Below are 14,184 nucleotides of genomic sequence, written 5' to 3' on the forward strand. Positions count from 1 at the left end.
ATTAGGGATATGAATCTCTCACAAATATGAAATTAATTGTTAGGCCAACAATATAAACAAGCTGCTTTATTGCTTTTTCTGTGAAGGAGACAATGGAGCTTTTAGTAAAACCTATGTATCACCAACTTCACATTGGCACTCAAAGACTGATGTGTGTATATATATATATGGAGCTTTTAGTAAAACCTATGCATCACGAACTTCACATTGGCACTCAAAGACTGATGTGTGTATATATATATATGGAGCTTTTAGTAAAACCTATGCATCACGAACTTCACATTGGCACTCAAAGACTGATGTGTGTATATATATATATATATATATATATATGGAGCTTTTAGTAAAACCTATGCATCACGAACTTCACATTGGCACTCAAAGACTGATGTGTGTATATATATATATATATATATATATATGGAGCTTTTAGTAAAACCTATGCATCACGAACTTCACATTGGCACTCAAAGACTGATGTGTGTATATATATATATATATATATATGGAGCTTTTAGTAAAACCTATGCATCACGAACTTCACATTGGCACTCAAAGACTGATGTGTGTATGCATATATAATGGAGCTTTTGATTATCAAAGAGCATAAGTTGTCTTATTTTCTATAGTATGAGAGATGTTTGGAAGCGCTTCAGTCTTGATTTTCTAAATGTCCAGCAATCACACTAAGGTAGCCCTGGCTTCTCTAAAGGGACTATACCCCAAACCTCGGAAATATTGTTGAGTGAATATACCATATTAAAATAATAAAACACTTGATAAGAAACCTTTATACAGAGACAAAAAGTCTAAATTAATTTACAAACATTGCACATTAAGACAATCTACTTATTCAAGCTTCACCCTGCTCTTTATAGTTTGGCTTTGCTTCTGCAGATAAGAATTGTTGGGGTTTATTAAAGTATTATTTTTCACATTACAGAATATCAATACTGTATTCACTCTACATCAAACTGTACATTTCAGTAGATTCTTGAATCAATCTTCTGCAATACATATCAAATTGTATTCTGTAAATCCAGTTCATACTCCCATCTCTAGTCTTCCTCGTGACGAGACTACAATATTTTGCTTGATGCTTGCATTAGGTCTACAAGCTAATGTACAGAATGTTGAAATGTAGTAAATACAGTATTTTATGTAGTGAATGAAACAGGTAGGAAATATTTTGCCATAGTTGTTAGTAACAAGTCCAGTGCACTGGTACGCATGTAGTGGAACGGATTTCACTAGACTCCATTCTGCAGTCAGTCCTTGGGGACCCGGAAGCCATCTTTCTCCTTACGGAGACTCCTCATGGTTTCAACAGGGTCATTCTGCCCAGCATGCTCTTGCACAGACTTCTCTCTGGAATAGAAAGCAAAGAATGTCACTTCAATTATTTCACTACATACAGAGTGAGCATTGGCACTTTCATTTCCATGCTAAAAAATCCTCTCCCTCATCTTCCCCGCATTCCTCTATGACACAAAGCTCAAGAGGGCACTTGTGGATTGTCTGATGCTCGTATAAGAGATCAGTGCTGCTTGTGCCCACTTGAGCAAGTGCTTTATAAAAATGTCCATCACTAGTTGTACTTACTTCACTCTCATAAAGGGGTTGAATTTGAATTCTTCAGCCACAGTGGAGGGGATGGTTGGTTCTCCATTACTGACTTTCTCCTACGGATTTAATAAAAAGCAGATTATACATTTTCTTGATTACATTAAAGACCACCATGGCCATGTGTTCACACACAAAATGTCCAATGCAGCTGTTTTTCTCAATATCATTTCTGGGTAACAATTCAATAAATTAATGTGATTTTAATTGAAAACAATGGTCAAAAATAGCTTCTTATAGCAAAAGGGAAATGTCTAAATATTTAGCTATGACTGTCTTGGAGTGGTCTGAGTGGGAGGGGAAACCTGAACATTTGTTATTGGCAGAGAGGTTTGGAACCCTTTCTTATTGGTCTATTAACCGCATGGTGATTTCACCATGGAAGGCCAAAACTCCATCCTACCAAAAACAGCAGAAATTTCAGACAATCTTTTAAAAGCAGCTCTTACACTAAGGGCATTAATCCTATTTTTTTTACAATTTCACAGTATTATTCCAACCTCAGTGAGGAAATGTATATAAAACCCAGGGAAATCATGTGTTTGACTGCACTGGGCCTTTAATGAAATGTATCAAGATATACCTTTGCCCATGCTAGTTTTTTCTTGATGACCTCGTTGTCGGGCTCCACATGTCGAGCGAACTTCAGATTGTTGACGGTGTACTCATGACCACAGTAAACACGCTGGAACACAAACACACTATTGTTCCCATCTGCTGCGTGACTGTCGTGTTAACACGACAGAGTTTGTCAGCACACGTGCTTGGTCACATATAATGTAATAATAACTGACCGTTTCTAACCTATAAAAGACAGACACTGAATAGTGTTAATCCAGTAGCTGTCATTACATGTAAAGAAAGTTATCATATGTAGAAGTTCATTTAACACAGTGTGATAGAGGTATATTTACTGTTTCAGGGGGCAGACGTCCCAGCACGTCTATCAATGCCCTGTACATCTGTTCAGCTGTACCCTCAAAAAACTTCCCACAGCCAGCAACAAACAGTGTGTCCCCTAAACAGGAAGATAACAAGGGTCAAAGGGCTGCCATGAAAATCTGCTGATTTAATAATACATAGATAACTACTGTAGGTTTACTTAGGTAACTTATGTTTAATGATCAGAACTGTTAAGAGATTGATGTCCCCTATGACTGGAACTGCATTACGACGAGTCTATTCAGACTTAATAGAGTTCTCCTAGATTAAAAAAAAAGAAAATTAGATCTCTCTATAGCCGAATACATGACACCCCTCCAAGTGTGTGTATTCGGCTATTTCAGCCACACCCATTGCTGACGTGTGTATAAAAAAAAAGAGCACACAGCCATGCAATCTCCATAGACAAACATTGGCAGTTGAATGGACTTACTGAAGAGCTCAGTGACATTCAACGTGGCACCGTCACAGGGTGCCACCTTTCCAACAAGTCAGTCTGTCAAATTTCTGCCTTGCTAGTGCTGCCCCAGTCAACTGTATGTGCTGTTATTGTGAAGTGGAAACGTCCAGAAGCAACAACGGCTCAGCCGTGAAGTGGTAGGTAGACCACACAAGCTCACAGAACGGGACCACAGAGTAGCACATAAAAATAATCTGTAACACTCACTACCAAGTTCTTAATTGCCTCTGGAAGCAACGTCGACACAAGAACCGTTTTTCAGGCGCTTCATGAATTGGTTTCCATGGCCTAACAGCCACACACAAGCCTAAGATCACCATGTGCAATGCCAAGCATTGGCTGGAGTGGTGTAAAGCTCGTCGCCATTAGACTCTGGAGCTGTGGAAACGGGTTCTCTGGAGTGATGAATCACGCTTCACCATCTGGCAGTCCGACGGACAAATCTGGGTTTGGCGGATAACAGGAGAACGCTACCTGCCCTAATGCAGTGTCAACTGTAAAGTTTGGTGGAAGAGAAATAATGGTGTGGGGCTGTTTCTCATGGTTCAGGCTAGGCCCCTTAGTTTCAGTGAAGGGAAATCGTAACACTACAGCATACAATAACATTCTAGACAATTAAATGCTTCCAACTTTGTAGCAACAGTTTGGGAAAGGCCCTTTCCTGTTCCAGCATGACAATGCCCCGTTCACAAAGAGGTCCATACAGAAATGGTTTGTCGAGACTGGTGTCAAAGACCTTGACTGGTCTGCAGAGCCGTGACTTCAACCCCATCGAACACCTTTGGGATGAATTGGAACGCCGGCCTCGTCGCCCAACATCAGTTCCCGACCTCACGTCATGGCTGAATGGAAGCAAGTCCCCGCAACAATGTTCCAACATCTAGTGGAAAGCCTTACCAGAAGACTGGAGGCTGTTATAGCAACAAAAGGAGGACCAACTCCATATTAATGCCCATGATTTTGGAATGAGATGTTCGACGAGCAGGTGTCCACACACTTTTGGTCATGCAGTGTACCTCAGGAATGGCTGAACGAACCAATTTGGAAAGAATGTGGTTTTAGGATATAAAATATAAGGTCTGAGGTTAACACAGGCTCAGGAGTGCTTATATGTTTTGTTCTACGAGAATATCAGTCAGTTAACATGACCTTTATGAATTATGAAGCCTTTATGTGCTGTTTTGATTACTAAATGCTTCAAAATTCACAAAGGGAGCTGACAGATGATCTCATAGAACAAAACATATAAGATCTCCTAAGCCTGTGTTTAACACAGTTCTTATTTTCGGCTTTTATCCAAAACCCCTTTTAATTTCTCATGGGCTTTAGCCAACATGCCATTACTATTGCTCTCTATTACAGTAGGTGATACAGTCAAACTGGAAATATATCAGTAGCTTACCTGTGAAGACAGCTGGAGGCTCAGTGCTGTTGTCTTTGGTCACAAGGTAGCAAATGTGGCCAGTGGTGTGGCATGGCGTAAACAAACACTTGACTGTAAGTGAACCAACCTGGCAATGAAATAGACAGGTGTTTTGTTTTAGGTCTGTTATGGTTATTACATAGGTTATTCTGCTGGTAGTTACTCAGGTATAAAGGCCTTACTTTGAACGTGTTGGAGTGTTTGACTTTCTTAGTGAGGGCATCCACCCGGTCATCTCCTCCGTACACAGTGAGACCAGGCACCAGCCTCACCATCTTCTCATTGCCTCCCGCATGGTCCCTGTAGAGAGAAGGAGACAACGCATGGTACATGGAAATCCTATTATGTCGGTATATCTAATCTCAGTGTTATTGGACTGCTCACAATGGTAATTTCGCTGAGTCATTTGCACTGAGTGATATTCAAAACAATGATTGACATCTGGACTTACCAATGGTGATGGGTAGTCAGAACTGTTGTAAGTCTCACACCGTGCTTTCTGATAGCTTCTACAACCTGAAGAGACAATCAAATGATTATAAAATGTATATACATCATATCCTACTGTTGATCCATCAAAACAAACCTACAGCAGGCTATATTTCATTTCATACCTTCACTGGTTCAACTGGGTCTATGATGGCAGCTTCCTTTGACTCCTCATCAATGAGAAGGTACATGTAGTTGTCAGTGAGGGCTGGCAGCAGTTCTACCTTCATGTCGCTCTGCTCCACCAGTAAAGACTTCCTTATCGGGATATCAGGAGCTTCCTTGTGTAGAAGGGCTGCTTGGACGTGCGCAGGGGCTACACAATATTTACAATTCATCACATTAGACATAACAGAACTCACTAACCAATTTGTCATCGTAAAAATATAAAATAGTTGCCATAATATTAACCAATCCATTTTCGTTGAAAAATACAGTTCACATACAGGGTAAACAGAAGGTAAACGTGCTTACAATGTACACAAGGGCTACGTGGTTCTTGGAGAACAGCCAAGTAAAGTTTAGCTATTGTAACCCTGTCAGAGAGAGCTTGTTCTCAATTTATTCAAGCTGTCATTCACATGAAAGTAAACAAGCCAGCCAGAGAACACAAAACCGAAGTACTATGGAGTAAGATCAGAATAATACATTAAAATAACTGGAATCCAATGGTTTGCAAATATTTCGATGCTGCCAAATTCTATGCGTAGCTAAGCCTTCAGTTCAGTCTGTGTGTGAGAGAATTGTAAGAGGAAATGCCAGACAAGGAAGGGGATGATGTAATAGCATCAGGGGCTTGCTAAGCGCTAATGAACACCAGTTAGCTAGCCCGGGACAGCTGCTTCAAAGATATATGGCTGCTTTGACAGTAGCTAGCTAGCATTTGAATATGCTGTGTAAATTACAAATATGAAAGCTAGCTAACCTTACGTTGGCGTGCCATCAGTGACAGTTCGTTTAGAAACTTTCAGGGTTGTTATGTAGCTGTGTAAAGAACCTGAAAGATCGGGATGTGAGCGAAACATACCAATTTTATACGTTGCAGCGGCTCCAAGAACGCCAAGAGTGCAGGCACTCGCTACCAGTGACCTGTAAAACATAGCCAGCAACACTGTAGCTGTTTGCTAATATCGCAATCGCATGTACAGGAACCAAACTCGTTTGGTTTAATGAAGAGTTCCGCCTTCTTTAACGTTGACCTCCACAGATACACCAATCGAATGCGAGGGGAGTAGCTCGTGAATATCAGCTGATAGGCTGGAGAAAGCGAACCCACGGAACCTTACGACGTCATATTTGTAATCAGGTTGAGTTTGTAATATATATGCACTGATTTAGCTTCATTGTAATATTTATATAATGCATTTATTTCGTATCGAAATATCTCATATTTTTGAATGAACTTTTATTATGTAACACGTCAACTTTTTTTGTCCACTCTGGGATACCGTACGTTTGACAGGTTTGTTCAAGGAAGCTGCAGCGGGCAAAGGTCGTTTTGATGGTAAGAACTGCTTCGGGCAGCTGTAGACTTGACAATATTTCTTTACAATGACTTCACGAAATATATCTCGATTTTGGGAGTGGGGAAAGAAGATCATCTGTGTTGGAAGGAACTACGCCGACCATGCAAAGGAGCTGAATAACGTCGTCCCAACAGAGCCCGTGTTGTTCCTGAAGACTCCATCTGCATATCTGACAGAGGGCTCACCTATCCTCATTCCCAAATACTCCAACAGTGTACACCATGAAATCGAGTTGGGGGTGGTCATCGGGAAAGGAGGCACCGCTATCCCCCAATCCTCCGCGATGCAACACGTCGCAGGGTACGCCCTGTGTTTGGATATGACAGCTCGGGACGTCCAGGATGACTGCAAGTCTAAAGGTCTTCCGTGGACTCTGGCCAAAGCGTTCAACACATCTTGTCCCGTCAGTGAATTCATCCCCAAAGAGCGGATACCCGACCCGGGAAACGTGAAGATCTGGCTCAATGTGAACGGCCAGATGCGCCAGAATGGCTGCACCTCTCAGATGATTTTCTCCATTCCCTTTCTCATCAGCTACATCAGTGAGATCATCACCCTAGAAGAGGGGGATCTGATTCTCACAGGGACTCCCAAGGGTGTATCCGCTGTGCAGGTGCACGATGAACTACATGCTGGCATAGATGATGTTGTCAGCATGACTTTTAAAGTTGGCAGACTTTGACAGATCATTAGCAAACTCTTAAAATCTGTGTTGTATGGTACATTTCTGTAATTTGCTTTTAATCAGAGCAGAGAGCTGGATGAAATGTATGGAATTACACTAGAGTCATTAGGCAGGCCTATTTCATGCAGAATGGCCACACTGATCAAGTACATTGTTGCATTTCTGAAACCAGCAGAGGGCAGTGCTTACTCAAAGATTCTAATACAGAATTACAATGTAGCCTATTAGACTAAAAAAATGTATTGATTTTACAATGGGAAATATGATAGATACAAAACTTGAAGTCTTGTTTTGAATTTCTGGTCCAGTAGATTTCACTAAATCAGATGCTCAATAAGTGGGCCAGGTGCTGATCTTAATCTTATCCTGACCTATTGTTGTTTTCTGCTCTAGACAACAGCCTCTGCCACAGCACATCACTGTGATCACAGTTAGAATGTTCGCCTTAAAAAATCTTGTCTTTTTCTCCTGTTTGTGAGGAACATTGCCCATGGCATTTTGAACTCCTGTCTACTCTACTATGAATAGGAAAAACAATCATGGGATTTTTCTCTTACAGATCCAATCCTCTTCAAAGCCAAATCAGCCTGAAGAAGTAGTCACATTAAACATTTACAGCCTGTTAATTTATATTGGCGTGCCTTTTATCATCTCCAACATTTCACAGATGAAATTGAGTCTCCACTACAGTGTCACAGATGAGTGATTTTTAAGACGTGACTTATTGAGTTTAGGGAGGTTTTAGGGAGGTTTTTGCTCTAGTTGTGTTGTGGGCCTGCTGCATGTTATCCCATTATAACAGTGGAGAGGAGACTGTCTTCATCCACTGGCTTTATGAGACAGCATATTACACCTGTGTTTTTTTGGAAGTGATCAGAGTATCAGACTTCTGGCCAGAGGTAACTCCTTGTCACCCTCCATCTCCATGTGTCCACCATAGTGGCTAGTTGATATTGATATCGGAGCCAAAGCTTGATTCGGGTCGGCAGGGTAGTGTGAAAATGGTATGATTTCTTTCAACCTACAACAACTCTCAACTGGAATGTTTCTTGTCATAGGATCAAACAAGCCTTTTCATTTAGCTTCTTTCCAGGAAAGGACTCCAGATTTTCAGGCTTGTGTAACTTCTGTCTGACTTGATTACAGTCCGTCATTTCTCAGTTTCTCAAATCCACAGTCAAATGTATCTTCTCATCTGTAACTGGCTCGCGCTGTGCGGCTCAACCATTGTCTATAATGGCGGTAAATAAGGGCAGCGTAGGTCTGCCAGCTCTGCCCTCTCCGTAACCACGTTCTTCCAGGGGTTTTAACATCTGTTCCAGGTTGAATTACACTTCTCCCACAGGCCTCTGCTATCAGGATCAATCACAGTCTCAGCCTGTCTCTCCCTGTAACCTGAGTCTGTGTGTAGTATACACCATCATCATCCCATACCTCAGAGGCATTCTATCACCCAGCCTCACAACTATATGTCCCAGCAGCCTCCAGGGGACTAGGGTTATGTCCAACTTGTTCATCATCATGGCAACTATGAAAGGTTCCGTTTTAATATGTCTTAAGAATCTCACTGTAGCTGTAACTGTACCCAACTATCGTCTATGATACAGTCTGGTGAACTATGATTGGGTCGTAGCATATGCATATAGGTTATAGCATATGCATGTGTACTCTTTCAGGTGCTCCTTTTTATGAGATATGATTATCGTCATCTTAGCTTATATGTGTCTGTGGGTATTATCCTCTAGTCTCCTCTCTTAGGCTTGAACAATAGGTTCAAAGCCAAGTGTGGAGCCATGGCTTAGCATTCAGCACAGTGAAATGGCATGTTGTCATCGAGCGAGAGGCCTGAGAAGGTACACTTAACATTCTCAGGGAGTGGATTACCTGCAGTTAGACCACAGCGTGTCTTCAAACCAACCTAACACTCACACACTGACAGTAACAATGATGTCATTCATTGCAGGGCATCAAGCCAGTGGGGTAAAAGTTAGCCAAAGAGTGAAGTCGCTCTTTGAAGAAAGGGAATCCCATTGTGAAAAGAAAACACATCATTATTTATTTTGAGTGGGGAAACAAAAGCAATTCTGCTGTAGGGTATAGCTTTTGCATTTCTACACAAAAATAAGCCCCAAGTTAACATGACCAAATACTGACACTCACTCACTCAGTCACACAAGAAAGGTATCAGTTACCATTTAATTTGTCTGAAATGCTTCCCCTGCGTGTGAACGCAGAGGTGAGTGTGGTGGATCTTTAAAAGATGACAGGGCTGGTAGCTGTCATTCCAGGAGCAGGCAGAGGTGAGTGTGGTGGATCTTTAAAAGATGACAGGGCTGGTAGCTGTCATTCCAGGAGCAGGCAGAGGTGAGTGTGGTGGATCTTTAAAAGATGACAGGGCTGGTAGCTGTCATTCCAGGAGCAGGCAGAGGTGAGTGTGGTGGATCTTTAAAAGATGACAGGGCTGGTAGCTGTCATTCCAGGAGCAGGCAGAGGTGAGTGTGGTGGATCTTTAAAAGATGACAGGGCTGGTAGCTGTCATTCCAGGAGCAGGCAGAGGTGAGTGTGGTGGATCTTTAAAAGATGACAGGGCTGGTAGCTGTCATTCCAGGAGCAGGCAGAGGTGAGTGTGGTGGATCTTTAAAAGATGACAGGGCTGGTAGCTGTCATTCCAGGAGCAGGCAGAGGTGAGGCACACAGGCAGGAAGGAAGGCAGATGAGTTTTGGCGGTTCATTTTACACAGACAGTCTGTATGACACGCTACAACACCTTCATCCATCCTCAGCACTCATCAGCAACTCATGACTGGGTGGTAGAGGTAGAAGCAGGTAGTTAACTCTCCTCTCTTGGCTTGAGGACACTGAGTTCCTGCATTTGGGTTCATACAGACAGCAGCTCCCACCTTTTTGTCGATTTCTCACTCCAAGCTCAAGCTCATCTGTAGGCTGGCGGTGATTGGGAAACAGTAGACAACTTAAAACATGTTATTGTGTCTGTTTCAAGTGTACTATTGAGGTCCTATAGACTTGACTTTGAGAGTCCTATAGAGTTTTTTATACAGTCTTGCCACGTCTCCGTTTAGGAAATGACAGTTCGTGATGTTCTACTTGCGTGCTGTGCTGTATGTATGTCACCAGACTGTACTGTGGTGTGGTCATCCTAAGAAAGCAGACGCCACAGGCACACACAGCTAGTGGAAAGACTGAGTGAGGGAGGATTCAATATCACATGCATGACAACAAGGCACAGATATGTCCACATGGCAATGAATAGGAAACTATCGAGGAATAGATAGTATGGGATTTCATTGCTGGCGATTAGCTGAGAAAAATATTGTGTGTAAGTTTGGATTGTTTGTGTGTGTAAGTTTGGATTGTTTGTGTGTAAGTTTGGATTGTTTGTGTGTGTGTGTGCGTCTGTATGTATGTCAGCCTAGGAAACCAATAGTTACATAGTTTATCTTCTTGTCCGCTTCATAAATGTCCTAATTAATGATGGAATCTTTGACTATAGTTGATCTCCCACACATGGAAGTAATTACTTTGTGTTCAAGTCAATCCATCATAAATAATTTATAAGTGGGTGGTTGGGTTTAATAAAACCATGGAACATATCAAGAACCAATTAGTGCTTTATATAGACATGGCAAAGCTTTACATAGACTTATATAAAACTTGTCCTATACCATGGAACTTATATACTGACTTATGGCAGAATGGAGTCCTTGGCAGCTGAAATTGAACCTTGTAACATAACAGGTGTGCACTTCATTAAGGCTTAGCACGGTAGCACCTGAAAGGGGGGTACAATGTGGTGGATCTTTCTGTAGAAAGAGTTCTACATGGAACCCAAAAGGATTCTACCTGGAATCAAAAAGGGTTCTTCTATGGAACCCTTTTGGGTTCTAGATAGCACCTTTTTTTCTAAGAGTGTAGGGCTCATTGTCTCTGAAGGTACTATGTTATCAATTGAAGACATATTCAACGGTGCACTAGGTAGTAGATGTATATTTCGAGGCAATCTCTAGTCTTAAAGAATTCGGTGATATCATTTGGCTTTTCAGATGTTAAGTGATATAGATTCAGTTGTTAGTGAAAACAGAATGCCTGGAATGTGATGACTGTCGACAGTACTGTAGAAAATAATTGATTTAAAACCCTGTTATAGTTTCAAGTGTGAAGTTTTCTCGTCCAATTGGTAATAGCAATTTAGCTATGCACCTTGCCATTTATGGGTGTCTGCCATCCAATGAAATGTAATTGTGTGATTTTTCAAAAAAAGACCCAATAAGCTAATTATAAATGACTAGCAACTTGGATGCTAAGTGGTATTGAAGCAAGAGTTTTGTCCTGAAATAGTATGAAGTCCCATTGTAAAACTTCCTAATCCCCATCTCTAAAAAACATTCCCTGAAACAGGCGTACTCACCACCAGTTTAAAGTTAAACCATTTTGACCCAAATTACTCTGAACAATTAAAGCCAGAGTCACTCTTTTAACAAGATACAGTGTACTACCCTAACCACAGAGTGTGTGGAGTCTTGTAGAACGGACTGTCTTCATTTATGAGTAATCAAAAGAAACCTCTTTTACACTGTAACCCTGCTTTTATCTGGTGTGTACAAATCAGCCTTTTTTCTTCAAACTGAGAACCCTCAAAATCGTTCAACCCTCCTTCGTGACTGGTTCTGATTAGTCTGCCATATGCCCATATATGTCTCATCCGTCCCTTACGCAAAATATATAGGTCCCTCATCCCGGTTCATCTCCAATAATTACAGGGCTGTAACCGTATCCACGTCAGGTGATTTTCATAAGGGTAAACAAATCCACAATGCTAGGAAGTGATGGCATGCATCAAATTTTGGCCTCATTCTTAAGAGCTGCATACCACTAGGGCCACAACAAGTTGCCTAGTTGGGGAACGGAAGACATTAAGGTTTATGAACCTGTAATTTAATTGATGTACGCCTTCAGTCATGTACGGGTTTTATAGGTCTACATTGTTAAAACCTCCATCCTCTTCAATGTAAACAAATCAGTCAGAACAACTGGATCACAGTTTCCCTCTGGGTTTATCTGTGGAATTATCTGTGTATGGAAACTGAAGTGCAATGATTGGTTATTGTACACTACAGTAATACTACAGTCATAGTGTCACAGTTTGTCATTTCTGTTGGATAACTTAGTAGAGTCTTCTAAACTACAAAATCCCCCTTTTGGCTCGCGTGTGAGAAATTATGTCTTGGTACTACTGTTTTCACGATGGGGCGCAATGATGTCAGGGTTGTTTTACGATGGCATGTTCAATGTAACCAGGATGGAGTCTTTGACTGTCTACATGATCTGTCACATTACCGGACTTATTAAAGGGTTGAATCATATCTAGCAGATACATAGATCTTCAGTGCATAGAGCTGTCAATTCGGATGCCGACAGTGGATATCAATGAGAGTTATGTTATGCATGCACCTCAAGTTGAGACCATGCCCATAGAATGGAATGATTCAAATACATAGCCATTCCTCCGGGTCCCATTGTGCAGTGTTTTGGGACAGCTTTGCCCAGAGCATCCACTCATACCATGCTGTGGTTGCAGTCGGGTTGCAGTCCCATTAGAGCCACAGTAGTTCAGCCCAGTGTATAATAAACATGTAGCCTATGATTCATGTTCCGCTGATTTCATTAAGTTTACTGTTAGGCTGGTACCGAAGATATTGGTGCTAACGACTTGCCCAGATGGAGGGGGAATATGAAAAAATGGACACACGCGCAGGCACAGGCACAGGCACAGGCAAACACACACACACACACACACACACACACACACACACACACACACACACACACACACACACACACACACACACACACACACACACACACACACACACACACACTCCTACCACTGGGCTGGCACTCAGAAAAGGCAGCTATCAGCAAGACAGCTAAATAAAATGTAATAAAATGTGGGACAGATGAAGTGAGCCAGGGACATTAAATGGTACTGAGGGCACTACTAGCCTGTGGCCAGACGTATTTAAGTGAGGCGGATAGGTGGGAATGTGTGACAGGCATAGCCTACTGGGTGGAGGTACTGTATCCTACTGGGTGGAGGTACTGTTTTCTACTGGGTGGAGGTACTGTATCCTACTGGGTGGAGGTACTGTATCCTACTGGGTGGAGGTACTGTATCCTACTGGGTGGCGGTACTGTAGACTATTGAGTGGAGGTACTGTAGTCTCCTGGGTAGAGGTACTGTTATACTACTGGGTGGAGGCACTGTAGACTACTGGGTGGAGGCACTGTAGACTACTGGGTGGAGGTACTGTAGACTACTGGGTGGAGGTACCGTAGACTACTGGGTGGAGGTACTGTAGACTACTGGGTGGAGGCACTGTAGACTACTGGGTGGAGGTACTGTAGACTACTGGATGGAGGTACTGTAGACTACTGGGTGGAGGTAGGCAGGAGGCAGAAAGTAGTGCTACTGCCAGGGTAACTGGGTACTAAACCTAAACTGAGCCCATTCATTAACTGTTAATCCTGGAGCTGTTCTGCATCCATCCCAGTCTACATTTCAGGGGGAAAGTTGGCTTCCTTTTTAAAAAAGTTGTTCCACCAGAGCAGATGTGTTTTCTCCCTTTTGAAAGAAAGGAGTGGTGCTAATTCTGCCCAGAGAGGGAAGGATGGGGTCTTTTTAAGACAACTGACATATTTCATCATTTAAGGCCACAGCACACACAGCCCTCAGACTGTACATGTGGTCTCACTATGTGGAGGGAGAGAAAGAGGGAGAGCGAAGGGGGGGCGAGAGGGAAGGGGGCAAAGAGAGGGAGAGAGAAGATGAAGAGGAAAGAGAGGAGAGGGAAAGAGGGAAGCGGAGGTCTGCATGTTTTCTACTAGGCAGAGTTAGGCAGAGTTTAGCCTCTTATTCCAGGCTTCTGAGTTCTCCGAGAATACACAGAACACAATAATACAAGGTCTGGCTATGCTAAACGAGGTAGAGTTGGGTCTACAGACCTCCAAGGGTCTGCTG

The 14,184-nt window shown here is 42.3% G+C and overlaps 2 protein-coding genes across 3 annotated transcripts; one reads left to right on the plus strand and one right to left on the minus strand.

Moving 5' to 3' along the window:
* Positions 1-54: 54 nt before the first annotated feature.
* Positions 55-6,104, minus strand: LOC110486842 (hydroxyacylglutathione hydrolase, mitochondrial). 2 transcript variants are annotated; one of them, XM_036972969.2, is made up of 9 exons: positions 5,965-6,104; positions 5,063-5,253; positions 4,900-4,964; positions 4,631-4,748; positions 4,428-4,536; positions 2,538-2,641; positions 2,207-2,308; positions 1,603-1,682; positions 55-1,368 (listed from the first exon to the last, which is right to left on the minus strand). In XM_036972969.2, the coding sequence occupies exons 1-9, from the start codon at positions 6,035-6,037 to the stop codon at positions 1,269-1,271; spliced, it is 942 nt and encodes a 313-aa protein (XP_036828864.1). In that variant the 5' UTR covers positions 6,038-6,104; the 3' UTR covers positions 55-1,268. The 2 variants fall into 2 exon arrangements, with proteins under 2 accessions (XP_036828864.1, XP_090050161.1); XM_090194035.1 differs by lacking the exon at positions 5,965-6,104 and adding an exon at positions 5,412-5,718.
* Positions 6,105-6,319: 215 nt separating this feature from the next.
* LOC110486843 (oxaloacetate tautomerase FAHD1, mitochondrial) lies at positions 6,320-7,774 on the plus strand. Its single transcript, XM_021558667.3, has one exon. The coding sequence runs from the start codon at positions 6,489-6,491 to the stop codon at positions 7,143-7,145; it is 657 nt and encodes a 218-aa protein (XP_021414342.1). The 5' UTR covers positions 6,320-6,488; the 3' UTR covers positions 7,146-7,774.
* The last annotated feature ends 6,410 nt before the right edge of the window (positions 7,775-14,184 follow it).

The sequence above is a fragment of the Oncorhynchus mykiss genome, chromosome 12, assembly GCF_057628025.1.
Source record: "Oncorhynchus mykiss isolate SJ-2025 chromosome 12, ASM5762802v1, whole genome shotgun sequence".
Taxonomy (NCBI): domain Eukaryota; kingdom Metazoa; phylum Chordata; class Actinopteri; order Salmoniformes; family Salmonidae; genus Oncorhynchus; species Oncorhynchus mykiss.